Source organism: Rhinatrema bivittatum, chromosome 2, assembly GCF_901001135.1.
Source record: "Rhinatrema bivittatum chromosome 2, aRhiBiv1.1, whole genome shotgun sequence".
NCBI classification, from domain to species: domain Eukaryota; kingdom Metazoa; phylum Chordata; class Amphibia; order Gymnophiona; family Rhinatrematidae; genus Rhinatrema; species Rhinatrema bivittatum.
Window position 1 is genome coordinate 358,740,700 of NC_042616.1, and position 22,015 is coordinate 358,762,714.

Sequence of the window (22,015 nt, forward strand, 5' to 3'; positions counted from 1 at the left end):
AGACATCCAACCTGTAGGAAAATAACCGGATTATAGAGTGGGGGCAATTACTGGAATAGCAGTTATTTTGCCCATCTTTATTGGAAAGTCCCTGTTTTGCTGACTCTCTTACTTACATTTGGGCCGATACAGTAAGGAGCGGTAGGAAGAGCTGCATTAGTGCCGGGCGCACCCACGTTTGCCGCACGCACAGTCCGGCTCACCTACCGCTCGATACTGTATTAAAATCGCATGCAAATTCAAGCCGCGTCCAACGCGCGTCCATGAAGCGCAATCCATTTTACTGTATAGGCGCTTTATACAGCGCCTATACAGTATCCTGGGTGCGCTGGTACCTGCCATTTCAAATGTCATTTCAAATGACATTTGAAATGACAGGCACCAGGAAGTGGATCCAACTTTAACCAAAGAAAACCTAAAATCCCCTCCTCCCGAAGCAACTCGACATGTAAAATATGTAAAACCTAAAATCCCCTCCTCCCGAAGCGACTCGACATGTAAAGTATGTAAAACCTAAACTTAAAAACCCCCTCCTCCCGAAGCGACTCGACATGTAAAGTATGTAAAACCTAAAATCTAAAATCCCCTCCTCCCGAAGCTACTCGACATGTAAAATATGTAAAACCTAAACTTAAAAACCCCCTCCTCCCGAAGCGACTCGACATGTAAAAATATGTGAATAAGTGTAACCAACTTACTTTTTGTTTCTTTTCAGCCCTTTCAGCCTTCTCTGCCGTCCTCCGGAGGGGGCAGCCGGAGGCGAAAGCGGCTTCCAGCCGCCTCCGCCGGCGAAGACAGACGAATGCACGCCCGTAGTGCACAGGCGTTCAAGCCAGCGAAAGCACATGGACGGGCGTGCGTGGACGTACTCCGTGACGTCACACACGCCCGTTCATGTGCTTTCATTGGCTTGAGCGCCCGTCAATTTGGGCGCTCCAGCCAGCGAAGCGCATGACGTCACGCACACCCATCCATGTGCTTTCGCTGGCTTGAGCGCCCATGCACTACAGGCGTGCATTCATCCGTCTTCGCCGGCGGGGGCCGCTGGAAGCCTCTTTCGCCGCCAGCTGCCCCCTCCAGAGGACGGCAGAGAGGCTGAAAGGGCTGAAAAAAGAAACAAAAAGTAAGTTGGTTACACTTATTCACATATTTTACATGTCGAGTCGCTTCGGGAGGAGGGGATTTTAGGTTTTACATATTTTACATGTCCAGTCGCTTCGGGAGGAGGGGATTTTAGGTTTTTATGTTTTCTTTTGGGGGAAAGTTTGCCGTCTACCCTTACCCCTGCCTCTAATACAGGGTTAGGGTAGGCGGTAAATTAGCAGGTTAAACGCGCGGCTAAACTGCAGGTTAAAAAGGCGATAGCCGGGGGCGCGCGTTACTGAATGGGGGGGAATAGCTAATCCGATCGTTACATCTCATATACATGCCGCGGGTGGAAAGGGTTACCCGTTGATTTAAAGAAGCGGTAAGGATGGGTTAAAAGGGATAGTGAATCACGGGTTGAGCTAACGCGGCCAAATTGTGAGTAGAAAGCGGGTTAGAAGCAGGGTAACCGCTTCACTTTAGTGTATCGGCCTAATTATTTGTAACTTCTATTCCTTTTTAAAAAATATACTGTTGACAACTACTCACTAGGACATGGTATTTACTATCAACTAAAACCCTGTTTTGGCTAGCAGGGACAATAACTATCTTTCTTTACCTTTATCTTTATTAAAATGTATTAATCACCTAAGAATTAGGCGATGTACAAATGAAAACAAACACAAGATTTCAATCAAAGTTTGTGCAGACAACATATCAACGTGTTAAAAATTCTTAGCAAGTAAGCAACATACAAAATGGACAGTTAGTAGAATACTTGCCTGAATAGCCATGTCTTTAGTGACTGCTAAATGGTCTTTAGACTGTCCTGCCAATCGAAGTGGTTCAGGGAATGTGCTCCAGAGAGCCGGGACAGCAATCAAAAATGCACAGTCCTCTTGTACAGCTGAGCCTGGCATGTGCAGTTGAGGGTACATCTAGCAGGCCCCTCTGTGAGGAGCGAAGTTGGCGAGTGGGACAGTACAATCGTAACAAGGCGTTGCACCATGGGGTGACAGCAGAAGAAATTAATTTGAAAATGATCACCTCAACCTTGTATTTAATATTCTCAGCTATGGGAAGTCAATGAGGACCGAGGTAATATGTTCCTGTCTTTTCGTGCCAGTAATGAGACGCGCAGCAGCATTAAGAAGCAGTTTGAGAGGTTTTAGAGTAAGGGCTGGTAGACCCAATAAGACAGAATTAAAGTAGTCCAATATTGGACTACTATCTAGTGGGATTATTGCATAATTGTAAACTACATAGAATGTCTAATTTGGTCAGCTATCATTCTCTAGAAATTCACTTTCCTAGGCTTAACTGTTCAAATGATTCAAGTGCGCACCATCAGTCTGGACTCATTTTCCTCCAGTCAGCAGGCCCAAATTAAGCAAAAATTGTATCATTCCTTACCTCCCAACAATTCCTTATGTTGTCAGCCTTGTGCTTCTGCACATCGGCCTTTCCATTGTTCTCAGAAAGGTCAAGTTATGTGCTGCACATGCTCAGATACAACCAATTACAATTGTGCTTTGTGGCCATTTTATTGGTCTGAAAAGTATCCACTAAGGATTGAGAGGGAACTCAGGTTTCTGGAAGAAACATGGAGGCTAGAATTTTTCGTCTTAGCGGTATTGGCATGTCTGACAAGAGAAAGATCAATTCCAGAATGTATTGTAATTAAGACCACACTCTGTGCTTCGGGAGCAAGTTTTGTTTTCCTCGTGCATGAAGCTAAAGCACCAGCAAGGAAAAGATGCTGATGAAGCCTAGGCCCAGAGATAGGAGAAGTCGCTGGGGCTCTGATATCAGGGCCACTTCAGCAGGGCCTATGAGGGGTGTGAGAGCGTCAGTTCAGAAATGTTAGAGTAGTTAAAGCAAAAGTTTACAGAACATGCTAATAAATAAGGTTAAAAAATAATTGAGTGTGAGGTGCTGCAGTCAGGCTTCTGACCTAAACTAATCTTAGTGAGCATATTTCTCCAGTACTGCCATCTCTTCTCTGGCTCCCTATTGTACTGAGGTGCATATAATATAAGGTCCTATCTCTGCTCATTAATGAATCTTCTACCTGAACTGAGTACTACTCTCTGTGTGTACAAACCAACAAGACATTTATGTTCTGCTTCTAAAAACTTATTGGATGTTCCTAATCCCAAATTGGCAAGACTGGATGTAATTAGGAGCCTTACCTTCTCCGTTGCAAGTCCATGTCTAAGGAACTCTATTCCAGAATACTTACAAAATGCTTCCTGTGCCAAGTCCTTTTAGAAGATGAAGATTTATCTGTTCTCTCTGGCCTTTAATTTCAATACTCAGGTACCTGCACAATGAACTTTCTTTTAAGGTTAACCTTATTTGTTATTTGATTCTAATGTTTGCTTTTTAAATATGATTGTTAGATTGCAACCACCTTGTGCTTATAGAAGAGAGCAGGTCCTAATCTTTTAAATAAATAAATAGGGATGGTCCTGTGAAAACCTTTGGATGTTGCTGCACTGTGAGCTCATTCCCTTTTCTTTTTGGAGGTACACCAATGTTCTAGGGCAGGGGTGAGAAAAGATTTTGAGCTCTGGCTCTCCTTCGTCCATTCATGCAGTTGGTTGGGCCCCTCCCCAAGCTGGGTTACTATATATGTGTATGTAGATAGATATACATACATACATATACATGAAGGGTATTCACCAGACAGGTACACTGTCAACCTGTGGCTCAAAGCCCCCATTTTGTTTATCTTCAAATTGCTGAAAAGAGTAAGCTCACACACACTCAAACGCAGACACCCCACACCCAGACAGACACAGAGAGGGCAGACACACCCACACCCAGACACACCCCACACCCAGACACACCCCACACCCAGACAGACACAGAGAGGCAGTCACCCCACACCCCACACCCAGACATACCCCACACCCAGACAGACACAGAGAGGCAGACACACCCCACACCCAGACACACCCCACACCCAGACAGACACAGAGGCAGACACCCCACACCCAGACACACCCCACACCCAGACACACCCCACACCCAGACACACCCCACACCCCAGACACACCCCACACCCAGACAGACACAGAGAGGCAGACACACCCCACACCCAGACACACCCCACACCCAGACAGACACAGAGAGGCAGACACACCCCACACCCAGACACACCCCACACCCAGACAGACACAGAGAGGCAGACACACCCCACACCCAGACACACCCCACACCCAGACACACCCCACACCCAGACAGACACAGAGAGGCAGACACACCCCACACCCAGACACACCCCACACCCAGACACCCCCCACACCCAGACAGACACAGAGAGGCAGACACCCAGACACACCCCCACACCCAGACACACCCCACATCCAGACACCCCCCACATCCAGACAGACACAGAGAGGCACACCCCACACAGACAGAGGCACACACCCCACACCCAGACACACCCCACACCCAGACACACCCCACACCCAGACACACCCCCCACACCCAGACACCCCCCACACCCAGACACCCCCCCACACCCAGACAGACACAGAGAGGCAGACACCCAGACACACCCCACACCCAGACCACACCCCACATCCAGACACCCCCCACATCCAGACAGACACACCCCACACCCAGACACACCCCACACCCAGACACACCCCACACCCAGACACACCCCACATCCAGACACCCCCCACATCCAGACAGACACAGAGAGGCAGACACCCAGACACACCCCACACCCAGACACACCCCACACCCAGACAGACACAGAGAGGCAGACACACCCCACACCCAGACACACCCCACACCCAGACAGACAGAGGCACACACCCCATACCCAGACACACCCCACACCCAGACACACCCCACACCCAGACACACCCCCACACCCAGACAGACACAGAGAGGCAGACACACCCCACACCCAGACACCCCCCACACCCAGACAGACACAGAGAGGCAGACACCCAGACACACCCCACACCCAGACACCCCCCACATCCAGACACCCCCCACATCCAGACACCCCCCCACATCCAGACACCCCCCACATCCAGACAGACACCCAGACACACCCCACACCCAGACACCACCCCACACCCAGACACACCCCACACCCAGACAGACACAGAGAGGCAGACACACCCCACACCCAGACACACCCCACACCCAGACACACCCCACACCCAGACACACCCCACACCCAGACACACCCCACACCCAGACACAGAGAGAAACAGATAGACAAAGACACCACACACAGACACCCCGCAAAGAATCAGAAACCCAAACCCAAACAAGCACCAAACCTAGACCAAAAAACACAGAATCACTAGCCCTAGAGAGAAGACAGGCATACCACACACAGACACAGGCAGAAAGATCACATCACTCACAGAGACATAGACCACACACAGAGACCAAAGCACACCAGACAAACACAGAGAGTCCTGGAGGAGTTCTGCGCTACTGTGGAGCACAGAATTTGCGCAGAGTTCCCCCACTGTGCAGAAATTCCAGTTTTTGCGCAGAATTTGGAGCAGACCCCACTGTGCCACAAATGGACCCATCCTGCTTACGGCGAAAAGCAAGGATTGTCCCAGCATGCCACATGGCAAAGAGGAAGGAGTCCTGGCGTGCCATGTGGCGGCGAAGAGGAAGGAGGCCCCGACATGCGTCAAAGTGAAGTGGAAGAGGCCCTGGCATGTCGCGTGGCAGCAAAGAGGAAGGAGGCCCCAGTGTGCCGCCTCACGGCCAGGAGAAAGGAGGCCCTGGTGTGCCCACACCACAGTGAAGAGGAAGGAGGCCCCGGCGTGTCACGTCATGGTGAAAACAGAGTTGCAAGCCCCAGCTTGTCGCGAGCGAAGCAGGTCCCAATGAGTCTGTATGTGTGAGAGACTGAAAGGCTGAGTGTAGAGGTATGTGTTTAAGACTGCAAGCTGGTGGGTGAGTGTGTGTATGGGAGAGCATGAATAAGGGTGTGTGTATGCCAGAGAGACGGGGTCAATGTGCAAGGGTGTGTGAGCAAAAGAGATAGATAGCCTGTGTGAGGGTGTATGCATGAGAGAGAAAGGGTGCCTGGGTGAGGGAATATGTATATGCACGAGAGAGAGGGAACCTGTGAGTGTGAGAGAGAGGGACAGAGGGAGTCTGTGTGAGAGGCAGTACTGAGAGAGGGGTCAAACTCTGGGAGTGGATATAGAGTGGAAGGGGTTGAGCCTAGTGGGTAAGGGGAGAGATAGTGGAGGGTGATGGAGTTTGGAGCCTGAGAAGGCAAAGTGAAAGGAGACTGGCCAGGGGAGCAGGGAGAGAGGAAGGAAAGGATGTAAGAGACATGCTTACAAAATACTTCTAGGGAAATTCTGCTCAAAATATTTAAAATTCTACATCTTTATCTAATATATTTTTTCTGTATTATATTTTATTGCTCAAAGATTGTCATGTATATTGTGCTATTTTAACCAATATAAAGTGTGCAGAATTTTGCAGAACTTTCAATTTTTGTGTGCAGAATTCCCTCAGGATTAAAATATATACCACAATAAGTAAGGGCTGGAAAATGTTTAAAAAATACTTAGGTGCCAATCAGAATTATTTCAGGAGCTGAGGAAAACTCCATCTCACTCTGCCTGACCTTTGTTTTGGCTTTTTTTTTTTTTACTGTTTTCACTAATTTTTCCTATTTTTCTCTCTATTTTTGTATTTTTTCTTAGTTTGCTCCTTTTTTTTCATATTTTGATTTTCTTCTTTCACTTTTCATACTTTTTGCCTTTAGTCTTCTTTCCCTACTTTCTCCTTTCCTCTCCACTCTCCACTCCTCTCTGGTCTCTTTGCCCATTCTTCTCCTCAACCTTACCATATCTTTTCTTCCCAGTGGGCAACAGCTGTGATTTCTCACTCTTCCTGGATAGGGACCCAACAGCAGTAGGAACTCCTTCTGGGCTGAGGCCTGAGGGGTGGCAGTTTTTCCTGGGCCATGGAAACACCATTGTGACTGTTCCCTTGTCCAGTTCTGCCATAGAGTAAGCAGCATCCACCTAGACCCACCACAGCAGAAGCAGCTCCACTTCCTGGCCCTCTGAAAAATGTATGGATAAGCTGTACTAAGCTTACAATAATGACAGCATATTCTGGCAGCTTCCACCCTCATGAACTTGCAATGCCTCCATGATGCTGAGATTCAATAGTGTGGTGATTTTTTTCTTCCCTGATCAGGCAGCTAATGTGCCCCCCCCCCCCCCCCCCCCACGGAGGACCCGCCTCACCCCTGTTTTAGGGCAATGGTGGACAAACTGTGGCCCATGGGCCAGACCCAGCCTTTAAACATTTTTAGTCCTGCCCACCTATCCTTGGGACCCTCTCCATTTTGTGTGGCCTGCCGATGCACCGACCTGCCTGACTGAGTGTCTGACATCATTATCAAAGGCCAATTTATTGCCCTTGATGACGCTTGGTGCTTGAGCACACAGGTTGGAGCATTGGCGCTGGCGGAGTTCCCACCCCCACTAGGGAGCAGAGACTCTGTCGGTATTGGCAGGGTTCCCACCCCTTGCCAGCGGGGAGAAATCCCATTTGTCAGTGTTGGCGGGGAATACTGCGATACTGCTTCAGTTTTGCAAGCTGCTGGAGATGGGAGGAGCATTGCACCTAATCCAATTTTTAAAAAAATTAAAAAGAAAGAAATCGGTGTAAACAAGACTCTGGCATGGCTTGCCTGGGCGTCACAATGACCCTCGCTGCCGAGTTACGATGGCGCCTGCCTCTCCTCCCACCTGGATGATGCTAACACTGAACCAGCTTTGCTACAATGTGGAGGAGCACTGTAAAATAAACACGGCAGCTTTTGGTGTGGGGCAGCAAAGACCTGGCGGGGGTTTTGGCGGGAGAGGAAGTGAAACTTAAACATGTGTTGCCACTGCCAGCACTTACTCAGTCCGAGGGAGGACAGCTTTGGTGGCAGAGGCAATACCAGAAGTTTATTCTCTGCATGTGCCACAAAACTTCTTGACTCAGTTGCCCCCCCCCCCCCCCACCAGCTATATCGCTGTTAACTGTATCCAGGAGAGCGGCAACGCCCAACGCTCTCCATCACACACACTAGGACCGTAGCAACCGAGCCTGTCACCAGGATGGAGAGCTACCACCGCTGCTGCTGACATGGTAAGTGGGATGACGTGCCGGAGGCGGATGCAGGGAAGAAAGGTCTGCTCTTCAACTGAGGAGGAGGATAAACTCTTTTCACTGCCTCAGAGTGAACGTTTAAAAAAAAGAAATGTATTAATAGTGGGTAGGTTAATGGGGGATGGGGAGACAGAGTGGTGGTTGGGTGGAAGAGAGGGGCGAATGACTGAGTGGGAAGGGGATGAGAATGAGAAACAAGAGAGTGAATGGGAGTGAGGGGGTGAGTAACTGAGAGGGAAAGGGATTGAGTGGGAGGGTGAGTGACAGAAAAATGATTGGGAGTAAGAATGAGTGACCAAGAGGGGAGGGAAATGGAGGAAGTGACTGAGGGATGAGTGAGAATGAGGGGTGAGTGACTGATAGGAAAGGATAATGAAGTAAGGGAAAAGAGTAAGTGAGAGGGTGAGTAACAGGAAAGGTAAGGGGATTGAGTGGGAGGGTGAGTGACAGCGAAGGGAAGAGGTGAGGGAATTGAGTAACTGAGAGGGAACAGGATTGATTGGTACGGTGAGTGACAGGGGAGTGAATGGGAGTAAGAGTGAGTGAGAGGGAAGGGATGGAATGGGAGGGCAATTTTTCATATTACCTGCATAGTTGCAAAGTCCATGGATACTTGTTACGCACAATCCTTGTACCAATTTTCCAAAAGAAAATACACACATACTCTCCCTTTGAAAACTGCTCAAAGAAAAAATTGTCCGCAAAGATTTGCACAAACGTTTTTTCTAACCAAAAGAATCTACATATTTTTGAAAATCTAAAACAATGTACGTTGTTTTCTCCCCTGACTTAACCTTACCCCCCCCCCCCCAGCAAATCCTCCATTGATTCCGGTAATAAAAGTATTTATTTATTTACAATTATGTATATACCGTTTTTTACAATAAAGTAAAAATGATGAACAAATATATAATGAAAGCAAGGAAAATTACATACATAAAATTATAAAATAATGTTAAGATAATATTAAAACAAAATGGAAATCAAGAAGAGAGAGAAAGCAAGTAAAAGTAGGTCCTGGTAACATCTGAGCATAGAGAATTAGATGTGTTCTGTAGTGGAAGTGGCAAAAGCTTTTGAAAATAAGTATGTTTTTAATGATTTCTTGAATTCCTTGGGATTTGAAATTTGATGGTCGGTAGGGAGTTCCTAACAATGGACCTGCTACTGAAAAGCTCTTTTCTGGTGATGTCTAATCATGCCAAACGTATCAAAGGAATGTCTAGTAAATTTTTGTTTAGATGGTTTATAAATCTGAAGGATGGAACAGAGCCAGATTGAGGATGGGTTAGGTAATAATGAATGAACAATAGACAATATTTTATAAATGAATCTGGATTTGGGTAACCAATGTAAAGAAAATAGAATCGGAGTAGTAATATGACTTTTTGTGGGTGAACCAAGCAAGATACGAGCAGCTGAATTTTGTATAAATTGTAAATGTTGGATAGCAGAGTCTGGGAGGCCTAAGTAAAGTCCATTACAATACTCCATGACAGAAAAGATTAAGGATTGAAGAACCAAACAGAAATCATGGAAAAACAGAAGCGAACGTAGCACTTGAGTAAGTGCAATTATAAAAAAAAGAGTTTTTTGACAGTTAAAGAAATGTGTTGTGATAGACAAATCTGAGTTTAATAATACACCTAATAATAATAATACACAGTTTGTTGGGATTTAATTTTAGACAGTTATGTGATAACCATTTATCAATCGTATTTATATATAGGGCTATAGTGGAGAGGTGTCTCAGACCAAGAGGATTTATATGGAACGAAAAACTGTATATCGTCATGTATACTTTAAATCGAATGTTCAAAGCAAAGTGGGAGTAAATAAATATTGAAAAGAATCAGTGAAAGCGAAGATCCTTGTGGAACTCCAGAAAAGACTGTATAGGGAGTACAGGAGTGTGAACCAATATTAATCTGATAGATACAGTTAAATAAATAACTTTTAAACAAATCAAGGACTGTTGAGTTGATTCCTATAGAAAGAAAACTAGATAAGAGAATTTGGTGATCAAGGGTGTCAAAGGCGGCCGAGATGTCTAAGAAAACCAGTATGAAATCTGTATTTGAATCTAAGCCACGTAAAAAAGTGTCGAAAGAAGATAAGCGTAGTGTTTCAGTTGAATAGCCTTTTCGAAAACCATGTTGGCAGGGGTGTAAAATATCATGATCTGAAAGAAAATCAGTCAACTGGTGCAGGACAATAGATTCTATAAGTTTAGCTGGAGAAGTAATAGAAGCGATTGGTCTTAGATTACTGAAATCCATGACATTTTGTGATTTGTTTTTCAATATTGGGAGAATTGAAGTTCATTTTAAGACATCAGGAAAAATTCCTGATTCTAGTGATTGGTTAACTAACTTGCAAAGGTGATAACTGGCTGCTTCTCCAACAGATTAAATAAGGTTCCAGAACATAGATTTAGAGGTGAATTCAAAGTTTTTTGTTTTTGGAGGACTTGTAACAATGTATTGATAGAATCAGATGAAAAAGAAGACCAATTACAGCTAGGTGAGGAGCTAGAAAATTTGAGGATGGGAAAATTATTCGGAAATTTTAACTATTTTGTTTTTTAAGTGATCGGCTGATTACAGATGGAATGACTGACAGTTAAATCATAGTTCTTATTGATTTTACTATGTTGAAAAGCACTGAAGGGTTTCCATTAGCGGATGAAATTTTACCTGCATAGTAGTATTTTTTTGCCATATTAGTTTCTCTTTTATAAATACAATAGTAATTGTTTTTTGAATCTGTACTTCTAGTTTTACGCCAGAAATGTTCTTTCTGTCGTAGAATTGTTTTTAAAGAGCGAAATGTATTTGATACCAAGGAGCACTAGATTTTTTCTTTTGTGGAAATACTTTAATAGGAGGCACTGAATCTAATCTTTTGGAAACAGGTGAATTCCAAGCTAGCACAGAATAATTTATGTGTGAGGGATTGTCGGCATATTAGGAATAAATGCGGCAATGAACTCTTCAGAAGAGACATTTTTTCTTCTTTTTACCACAGTATATGATTTAGTGAACGGAGTAGGCTTAAATAAGCTGAGAGAGAATGAAATGATGGTAATGATATGACCATGGGATAGGGTCGATCTGAGTTTTAGGTAGGTAAAGCTGTGACATGAAGGGGGGTTATAAAAAAAAAAACAGATCCAAAGAGTGACCACAGGAGTGTGTAGAATCATTAATAATCTGTTCCCACCCTAAACCAGTCATGGCGTTCAGAAAAGAGACCACGACAGGTGAGGGGGGAGACATGTTTATTTACAAGTTAAAATCACCGACTAGAACGGTTTGAGAGAGGTTTAAAGGAAGTGTAGAGATTAATTCAAGAAAACTGGATAACTCATATTACAACAATCCTGGAGGACAATAAACTATAACGAGCTTAAGACAGAAGTGGAGACGTGGAACCTGTGTATTCTTTTACTCAATGCAAGATGGGCAGTTTTCAAAGAACTCATTTCCTTGGGTAAAATACAGTTTTTACCTGTGGAAATTGTTTTGAAAGTGCCCTCCCCATTTAGTAAATTGTATTGTACTGTGTTATGTTATTTACTGGATGCTCTCTCTGTATTTTTCAATTTCTTTCAGCCTGATGGAATTTGTGAAAGACTCTGGAAGCTATGCTAAGAAAATAGTAGACGATCTGTTAGATCAAATCACAGGAGGAGATCATTCTAAAATCATTTACCAAATGAAACAGGTGGGTTCAGTAATGTAGACATGAAGTGAAATCATTACATAAGTATATTATGATATTGCCTCTGGGTTTCAGAGTTTATTCCTCTATTTTTTATTATGTAATCTGAAATTCTGAGCATAAACCAAGAAAATATAATAAGACACATTTGTAACTATAACTATTTCTATGTTTCTTTCTCCATTGATAAGCAAGGATGAATTAACCATGACATGTGGGCCAACACTGAATGGACTCCCTTTTCCTAACTCATACAACTTTAGGTCCACTGAGCATGCACGAGAGTTCTCCTGTGGTCCCTTTCAAGAGCCCCTTAGTCTTTTTTTCGTCCAAGCTGCTGCATGGACATTTCCATTTCTCTCAAGTTTTTTTTCTCTAACTGTCTACTTTCTATTTTTGCTTCTCAACAATATTATTAAAGTTGCCTTCCTGCCTAGGCAGCCCCTTAACAGCACTTTTCAGTTCTATCATCCAAAAAAAAGTAGAAAAAGTTAACATCCTGTCTGACTCTAAGAAGGCTGCACTCAGTGGCTTCAAGATTGCATTGTGGCAGAAAGGTGTCGTATCACTTTCAATATATGATATTGGCTTAATATGTTTGGAGCCAGATCATGATGTACCTGTTACCATTGTGGCCAATTTCTCCTAAGACACATAGGTCCAGAGCCTGGAAGATGGAGGAGTTACAACAGGTCATTGAAGAGCCAAAGTCGATCCTTTTACTGGAATGAAGCCTCCTCGAGCTCCCCCATTGCCAAGTTGATCAGAATCTCCTCAAGCAGGGATTCCTCTCCCCTTGGCCTTTGAGCCTCTTGCCTCAATAGGGCTGAGGAAAGCACAGAAGCGCCAAATGCAAGAGTCCTTCATGGGGCTTAGTGGCACACCAGAACCTGCAACATATTGGGCGTCAGCACTGAGGGAGGTCCCATCAGAGATCTCCAAGGTAAAATCTAGTCCCTGCCATTCTCTCAGTGCAGAGTCCAACCAAGGTAGAAGTATGCCCCAGGAATATTCCCCTCCAAGATAACAAAGGACCAGCCCCTCTCACCTGTGTCATCATTGGGGTCCTGGGTTAGCATACCTTTACCTCTTGAATCAGAGGAAGGATTGACAGGAAATCCTCCTACCTGATCCTCTGGAGCACTTTTCACTGCCAGAAGACCTCTCCTATTCCAAGTTCTTGGATAAGTTTGGAAAGGCCCTGCGAGTAAACATTCATAAGGACAAGGAAAGAGAGGGGCCAGCAGAACAAACTCAGAGGGCAAGTATGGTCCACATCCCTATATCCAGTGTGAGTCAGCGGGGTCTACTGGAATAAACACATTTTCGAAGGCATTGAAACAATGAGTTCCTCAGTTTTTAAATTATCGAAACATATATTAACTGCATCTGAGCTCACTGTTCTTTCTAAAGGCTTTTCTTTTGTTCAAAGTGAGTCAACTTTTTTCAATTTTGCCTTGATTTAGAGGGTTCATTAGAAGATCGCAACTTCTTTTTTTCTAAGGAACCTAATCTCTTTGGTCCTCTCAATCTGGCGATCCATATTTTTAAGGAATCTATCTTGAGGGATGTAGTACAACGAAAAACAGACAAATTGTATCATCAACAAAATCAGTGATTGCAAGTTTACAAGATTGTTCCATACTCATTAAGCAGGCAGACAAAGGAGGGGGGCTTAGTTGTTTTAAACTATGAAGATTATATCACAGAAGCATTCAGATAACTCAATGATAGAGCATATTATAGATGTCTGGTGTTAGATCCCTCAAAGAGGTTGCAGTTGAGGATTAAATATATCACATTTTCTGCTTTACAGGCAGGTAATATTACCTACCTGTATATTCTGCTTTACAGGTAGATATTCTGCTTTACAGGTAGGTAATAGGTAAATATTCTGCTTTACAGGTAGGTAATATTACTAAGAAAGAATATTCTTATCTAAATGTGACATTTTCTCTGACACCATGTGGAAGAGATACATTAATGGTTTTATGTTATGGAATGGGTCAGCTGAGGAGCTTTCATTGTTTCATCAGTGGTTAAATACAAGTGAGCAGTGTATACAGTTTTCCATCAACTTTATCAGCTTTCAGATTTCATTTTTGGATGTTAATGATATTGTTCATGATTCACCAATTTACAACTAGTGGGTTTTCAAAAATCCACAGACCGCAAAAATATTTACATTGTACGTTTAAATTTGTTTTATAAAAACATTTGCAGAGAGCATCCTTGACGGTGTACCCTTCTTAAGTTCAAAATTCTCTGATTGCTTCCCATTTGCTAACACGGAAGCAGCTGGCCTAGTATAAAGAACCTCCACCACTTTACAAAAATAACCCTCTATGCCCACGGCTTTAAGAACAGCAAACATAAACGTCCAGTTGACTCGGTCGAATGCCTTTTCTGCGTCAAAACTTTTTAAGAAGGGATGGCAGTTTTCACCCAGCACTAATCTCCATGGAAGCTGACAATCTTCGAACATTATATACCAAACTCCTCTCTTTTTCAAAAACTTGACTTGGTCTTCTCCTATCAAGGATGGTAAATATCTGTCCATCTATCCGCCATTATTTTCTCTAATATTTGTACTTCAAAATGTATCATAGCAATATAGATCTATATGATCCCAAGGATAAAGGGTCTTGGCCTGCTTATGTAATATTGTTATGTATGCCATAATAGGCCACCAGGGAAAGTGACCTTTTTCTATAAGCTTTTCATACAATACACCTAAAGGTACAGCATCCTATTAGCTTAAACAATTCCCCCAGAATACCCATTAGGCTCTGGTGTCTTAAGGAGCGGTGCTTGTCTAATAACCGTTTAAATTTCCTCCAGTTGAATAGCCGTGGTAATCGAGCCTTCATAAAATACTCGTCAATTTTATGTGCATCCACTGATGCGGCACTACATAAATCTTTGTAAAAGGATTGAAGAATTTCACAGATATCCTTAGTAGAATTTTTAACCCTCCCTGAACCATCCCTTAAGGCCTTTATATATATTGTGTTCCTCCCCAATTTTTTGTTAAATTCACCAACATTCTCCTAGACTTGTTGCCATATTGATAGCATTTTGCCTTATCGTTATCAAATTTGCGGATGACACAAAATTATTCAGAGTAGTTAAATCACAAGCAGACTGTGATACATTACAGGAGGACCTTGCAAGACTGGAAGATTGGGCATCCAAATGGCAGATTAAATTTAATGTGGACAAGTGCAAGGTGTTGCATATAGGGAAAAATAACCCTTGCTATAGTTACACGATGTTAGGTTCCATATTAGGAGCTACCACCCAGGAAAAAGATCTAGGCATCATAGTGGATAATACTTTAAAATTGTCGGCTCAGTGTGCTGCAGCAGTCAAAAAAGCAAACAATGTTAGGAATTATTAGGAAGGGTATGGTTAATAAAACGGAAAATGTCATAATGCCTCTATATCGCTCCATGGTGAAACCACACCTTGAATACTGTGTACAATTCTGGTCGCCGCATCTCAAAAAAGAAGGTACAGAGAAGGGCAACCAAAATGATAAAGGGGATGGAACAGCTCCCCTATGAGGAAAGGCTGAAGAGGTTAGGGCTGTTCAGCTTGGAGAAGAGATGGCTGAGGGGGGGGATATGATAGAGGTCTTTAAGATCATGAGAGGTCTTGAACGAGTAGATGTGACTCGGTTATTTACACTTTCGAATAATAGAAGGACTAGGGGGCATTCCATGAAGTTAGCAAGTAGCACATTTAAGACTAATCGGAGAAAATTCTTTTTCACTCAACGCACAATAAAGCTCTGGATGTGGTTAGTGCAGTTAGTGTACCTGGGTTCAAAAAAGGTTTGGATAAGTTCTTGGAGAAGAAGTCCATTAACAGCTATTAATCAAGTTTACTTAGGGATTAGCCACTGCTATTAATTGCATCAGTAGCATGGGATCTTCTTAGTGTTTGGATAATTGCCAGGTTCTTGTGGCCTGGATTGGCCTCTGTTGGAAACAGGATGCTGGGCTTGATGGACCCTTGGTCTGACCCAGCATGGCAATTTCTTATGTTCTTTTATGTAATAGAGAATTGAGTTGCCTGAATTTCTAGAGATCTAGTTCTGTTCCCACTGTCATGTTCATTTCATACGCTCTCTTTGCATTTTTTATGTTGAGATCGTGGACCCTTTCTCCGTGACATTATGTAGTTTGTCTCAAAGGTGGAGCCCTGAGAAATTGTCAGCGGAAGGCGGTACAAGCAAGAAAACCCAACAAAATATCAGTTCCTACCAGTCCACGTTCCTCTGGAATTCGGTCTTTGGAAGTTGGGATCGTCTGCGAAAGGTAGTTGAATCGTGAAAAGTAGTGGATCTGGAACAGGCTGGATTAAGATTTGACCGTAGCTGGATCTAGTTGAATCAGGCTCAGAACAAAGCTGGAACAAGCTGAAGCTGGATCAGGACGAAGCTGGAACAAGCTGAAGCTGGATCCAGGATGAAGCTGGAACAAGCTGACAGGCCTCAAAAATGAAGCTGGAGCAGACTGGCAGACCTCACTCACCCACAACTGTTGCCAGAACAAAGGAACAACTGATGGTTGCTCTTTAAAATAGGCTCCGATGCAAGTTCTATGCCTCGAGCCTGTTTCTTCAGCTGCCGCCCCTTTAAGACATCCGATGACGTCACTGACTCGCGCACGTCCCAAAGGGAGACGTGCACCAACGCTCCCAAAATGACGATCCATGCCGAGTAATCGGCCTACCCTACCGAGCCTGCCCTCAGGGAGCCAAAACTAGATCTTGCCGCGGCCGCCAGAGCAGGTAGGAAAGCCCGACTGCGGCGAATCGCGGCCAGCACAGCCGGGTTTCCTAACATGTTGTTTTTCAAATTGTATCGCTTCTTTCGTCAATGCCCTCTTCTGAGCTGTCGCATAGGAAATTATCTCCTAGGAACAGCAGCTCTTGGTATTCCTCTCAGGTAGGAAGGGGCAGCCAAACTTTTCCATCTGATCTCAAAACAAATTCTTTCCCCTTTCAAATAGTTACCACTGAAAGATTCTGGTAGCAGGTCACCACCTTCCTCTGTCTTTGCGGAGGTGCAGAAGGGCATGTCTTGCCTAGCCTGGGACTCCCAGGGAAAGGGTTCCCCCTTCCCTCTCCCCAAGCAGTGTCCAGGGGTCCCACCAGGCTTCCTACAAAATAAAATATTCAAAACCTGGGAAACAACCCAGAAGGATATCGCCCTCAGCCAAAGTGTGGACTGGGTTGAATACCCTCCTGACCCTGATCAGGGTCCTCAGGCTTTGTGAGCCTGGTTCCTCTGATTGGGCCTGAAAATTCAATGGAAAAAAAAAAAAAAAAGCTCCTACAACCTCCTAAACTGAAGGGCATTAGGGAGCTGCTTAAAAACCCTCAAGGAGACAACCATCCCAGCATCCTCAAAGGGAAGGGCTGTATTTGCATTATGTCCTCTCCCTTCACCAACCTATACTGCTCTATCTAGAATATTATTCACAACCAACCCTCGTTTCCTTAGTGCTATAATTCTACAACCTCCAAGAAATCAAGGAAACCTCTTGATTTGTGGTTTTTGTGCGGTTGCTATCTATGGATCAGCCACTTGTCTCAGCTGGCCCATTAGGATAGCTCCCGTGTTTTATTCTTTAATTTTCTTAACAAACAATTTCTTTCTTTGTTTTCTTTTTTTAAATTCTCTTTAAAACTATGTGCTTCTGTTCTCCCGATATGCGATGCGACCCCTCATTTATTTTTATCTTTCGTAAAAAGATTAACTTATCTTTTAGCTGCTCAATTGCTGCCGCTATTTATTTATTTATTTTATTTATTTATTTATTTATAATTTTTATATACCGAAATTCTTGTATTGGATACAAATCAGTCCGGTTTACATAGAACGGCAAACTGCCCTGGTCTTAAGAGACCGACCGGGGCTTAATACAAGGAACAATGAACAATAAACAGTAGGTATCCGTAAACTTATACAATTAACAGGTTAGACAGCAAACTGATAAATACAGCTTGAGAAAACAATAACCAATTAATAACAATAAATAAAGTCAAATTGACAGTGGCTGCGGTGTGGTATTAACAAGAAAAAGATGTACAAGGTGGGGGGAGGGGGCCGAGGATGAGGAGGAGGGAATAGGTAGGAAAGGGTGGGGGGCCGAGGATGAGGAAATAGGGTGTAAGACTGGTGGGACGCGTTCTCAGGGGGGAGCAGAGAGGAGGCGATGAAAGGATGGGGGGCGAGAGGGGGGGGGGGCTTGAAGTTAAGGGAGCAGATCAAGAGGGACTAGTTACATCAGGAGGGCCTATTTACAATCAGAGGCCTAGTTACATTCTGTATCCGGGAAAGCTTGCCTGAAGAGCCAGGTTTTTAGCTTTTTTTTTTAACTCTGGTAGGCTGGGTTCGAGGCGTAGGTCTGGGGGAAGAGCGTTCCATTGGTAATTCATGGGACCACCTCCGCTTGCCCTTTGTATCGCGGATCCTCCGTCAGAATGCACTTGAATCTGTTTTTACATACTAACATCGTCGACGCTGGCCATGTTTCGGCAGTTATCTGCCTGCTTCAGGGGCCACGGGAAGAAATTTTTGTATCGCGGATCCTCGTCAGAATGCACTTGAATCCTTTAGAATACTGACTTGCCCAGGGCTTATTGGTAATGTGACTGTAGAGTCCATTACACATAGTACTCCTGGGGGAATTCTGTGCAAAAAAATAAAAATTCTGCACACTAAAACTTACAATTCTGCAAAACTTTATATTGGTCAAATAACACAATTTACAATGACAGTTATGTAATTTTGAGCAGAATTTCCCTAGAAATTCACTGTAAGAGTGTCCCTTCCACTCGCTCTCCCTACTCCCCTGGTCACTTTGCCCTCTCAGGCCCCAACTCCTCCTCCACCTCTAGGTTCAACCCCTTCCACTCTATCGCCAGTCCCAGCGTTTGACCCCATTCTCAGTACTGCCCTCACACAGGCTTCCTCTGTCCCTCCCTCCCTCACACACATGCTCCCTCTCTCTAGTACACATACACACACCCTCATACAGGCTCCCTCACTCTCTTGCACACACACATCCCCTCATACAAGGTCCCTCTCTCTTGCATACACATCCACACAAGCTCCCTTTCTCTCTGACACATACATCCTCACACAGGCTATGTCTACAGGCTCTGTCTCACACATACACAATCCCTTCACACAGGCTAGCACCCTCACATACACACGATCCCTTTTTCATACACACGAGCTCCCAATCTCTCACACACATACACACTCCTTCACAATATCCGCATATAGGCTCCCTCTCTCTGGGACCCACACTCAAGCATCCCCCCCCCCCCCCCCGCTGTCTCACCTCCCATGTTCTCTCTCACACCCTCCTGCTCACCTCCTCTGCTCTCACCCCCCATCTCTCTCACCCTCCCCTCCCCTCTCCCACACCCCTCACTCCTCCCCTCTCTCACACCCCTCTCCCTGCTCTCTCACCCTCCCGTCCCCCATACTCTCTCCTCTCTCACAGACCCTCCCCTCCCCCACACTCCCTCCCCCCTCCTCCCTCACAGCCTTTCCTCACACCCCTTCCCCTCTCTCACACCCCCTCTCCTTTCTCACACCCCTCACCTTCTCACACACACACATTCACTCTCACTGGGGCCTTAATCTTCACTGCAAGCAGAGCACAGTCCATTCGCGGCACATATGGGGCCTTCATCTTCGCCACGAATAGGCTATGGGACTTCATATTCACCACGAGCGGAGCGCGTCCACGGCACACGGGGGCCTTCAACTTCGCCGCGAATGGAGCATGGCCCGCAGCACATGGGGGCCTTCAGCTTCGCCGCAAACGGCATGCCAGTGCCTTCATCTTCATGTGCTCCGTTTGCAGCATGACGGGGTCTTTTCTGCCATTTTCTGCACAGGGGGGGAATTCTGCGCTGCACAGTAGCACAGAATTCTCCCAGGACTAACATAGATACTCCTTGATGCAGGAGCAGCAGATGCATACCACACACATGGTGACATAGGGACCAGGGGACATATTCCAAGTTCCCTCTTTCTTAATGGCATAGACAGTACTTTTCATAGCGATACAAGCATGGATCTTGGAGGAGACATCCTAGAGTGTTGATCTTGTACTAATTTTGGAAGAGAATGTCACTTCAGCAGTGGTCCAGGAGACGCATCAGCCTGCGAGTCAGATGATGTAGCTGATCAAAATTTCTTTATTTCCTTAGCTAGTCATAAAAGGGGTGTGTCACAGCCAACCCTGCCTCAATCTGAATGTACTCCTTTGGTAGTCCCATTCACTTCTGCCCTGGTGCAAGAACTCTCTCTGGGGCTTCCTGTTCTTGGCGTTAGTCCTCAGACATCAGTTCGGTTTCTTGCATCAGAAATGTCCTTCCTATCATTGGAGGATATAACAGATGGCAACCTTCCCAGACCAAGGTCTCCATCACATTCTCCCCGGTTCTCATCTGGTCTTGATTAAGCGTTCCTCCACTGATGAGTTTAGAAGAGGGTTCCACAGGCATATCTTCCAACCCATTACCAGATCTGCCTGAGCATTATTCTCCACCAGAAGATCTCTCCTACTCTAAGTTCCTCAGTAAGCTTGAGAAAGCCATCTGGGTCCATGTACAAAAAGATTAGGATCCTCGAAAAGGGACGTTTGACATCCTCCATTTTCTGGAACCCCATTCGGAGCCAGCAGCTTTCTGGGTTCACCAAATTCTGCACAAAATGCAAACAAGAATGTTTGAAAATCTAGACACATGTCAGCTGGAGGCGAGAAAGCTGGTCTCTCAAGAACCGAATGCGGCAAACTCTCTTTTGGATGGTTCAACTCTCACACTGTTCCAGTGGTAGTAGAGTCTGTCCTGAAGAAGGCAAAGAAGAAATTGAGTTTTTCTCTTCAGGGAAGGATATGAGACTTATGGATTCCTTTTGGAAAAAGTTCTTTTCAAAGCTCGATTATTATTGCCCAGATTGCTACCCACCCAGTTTTATTTGGTGCAAAACTTGCATGACTATATTAATAGGAAGACACCTTTCCTTGGAATCTCTTGGTCAGGAGCATGAAGCTGGTCAGCAAGTGTTCCTGGATGCAGAGGAATGCGAGCATTATTCTCATTCATTCTGTCTACAAATTGTTTGAAATGGCAGCCTGGGGTTATCAGCTGCAGTTAATGGAGCCTGAAGGATGACGTGAGTACATGCTTAATGGCTTATTGGGAGGATGTTCACAACAAATTGGTGGATATCCCATGTTCCGGAGAACTCCTCTTCAGGGACAAGGTCAGAGAAACAGTGGAGCAAATTAAGGAACTGTGTAGTGTGCTACATGTATGCTGAACTGCTACTGACCAGCTCAGAGGCATGGTTTCTTTTCCTATAAGAGGGCATACTTTTAGCAATGCCCCTTCTACACTTATCAACAGTTACCAAGCTCACCTCCACAGTCGCAACAGCATCATCTTCCAGCAAGAGGATGTCCAAGGGAGTGACATCAACCAAAACCATCCCAGCAGTCCCGGGCAAAAGTGAGTTCCAGTTTTTAATGGAGATAAGGCCTCCCCATTGCATCTGGTGGGGGGAAGATCCAACAGTTTCCATATGGAAGGAGATCACCAGAGACCAATGGGTGCTAATGATTGTGGAATGTAACACAAAAGGGGGGTGAATGTTGGGAATGTGAGTAGAGGGTTAAATGCTGGGGGGAGGGGGGCTTAAACAAATGGGTATGAATACTATCTCCTCCCTCATTTTCTTTATATCAATAATGCAAACTTGGGTTCTGTAACCTTTTGCTTCCCTAAGGTCCATGCACGCAAGTGATCTGCAGTAGCTGTGACTGAGGAGAAGAGTAGGAGAGAGCCAAATGGAGGGGCAGTGAGAGGAGCAAATTGTGGGGAGAAGTGCCACAAGTGGTTGATGTGGAAATTGGATGGAGGTGTAAGAGAGAGCAAAAGCAGAGCCACTGCATGAAAGAAGCAAGAGGTGATAAAACACAACATTTTG

At 44.8% G+C, this 22,015-nt stretch overlaps 1 protein-coding gene across 1 annotated transcript in view; it reads left to right on the plus strand.

Annotated features, from left to right (window-relative positions):
- The window catches only part of BRD9 (bromodomain containing 9), a 328,799-nt gene that overhangs the window by 251,534 nt on the left and 55,250 nt on the right, over positions 1-22,015 (plus strand). The window contains 1 exon segment of the mRNA XM_029589931.1: positions 11,883-11,994. Within this exon segment, the coding sequence (XP_029445791.1) occupies positions 11,883-11,994 (112 nt within the window).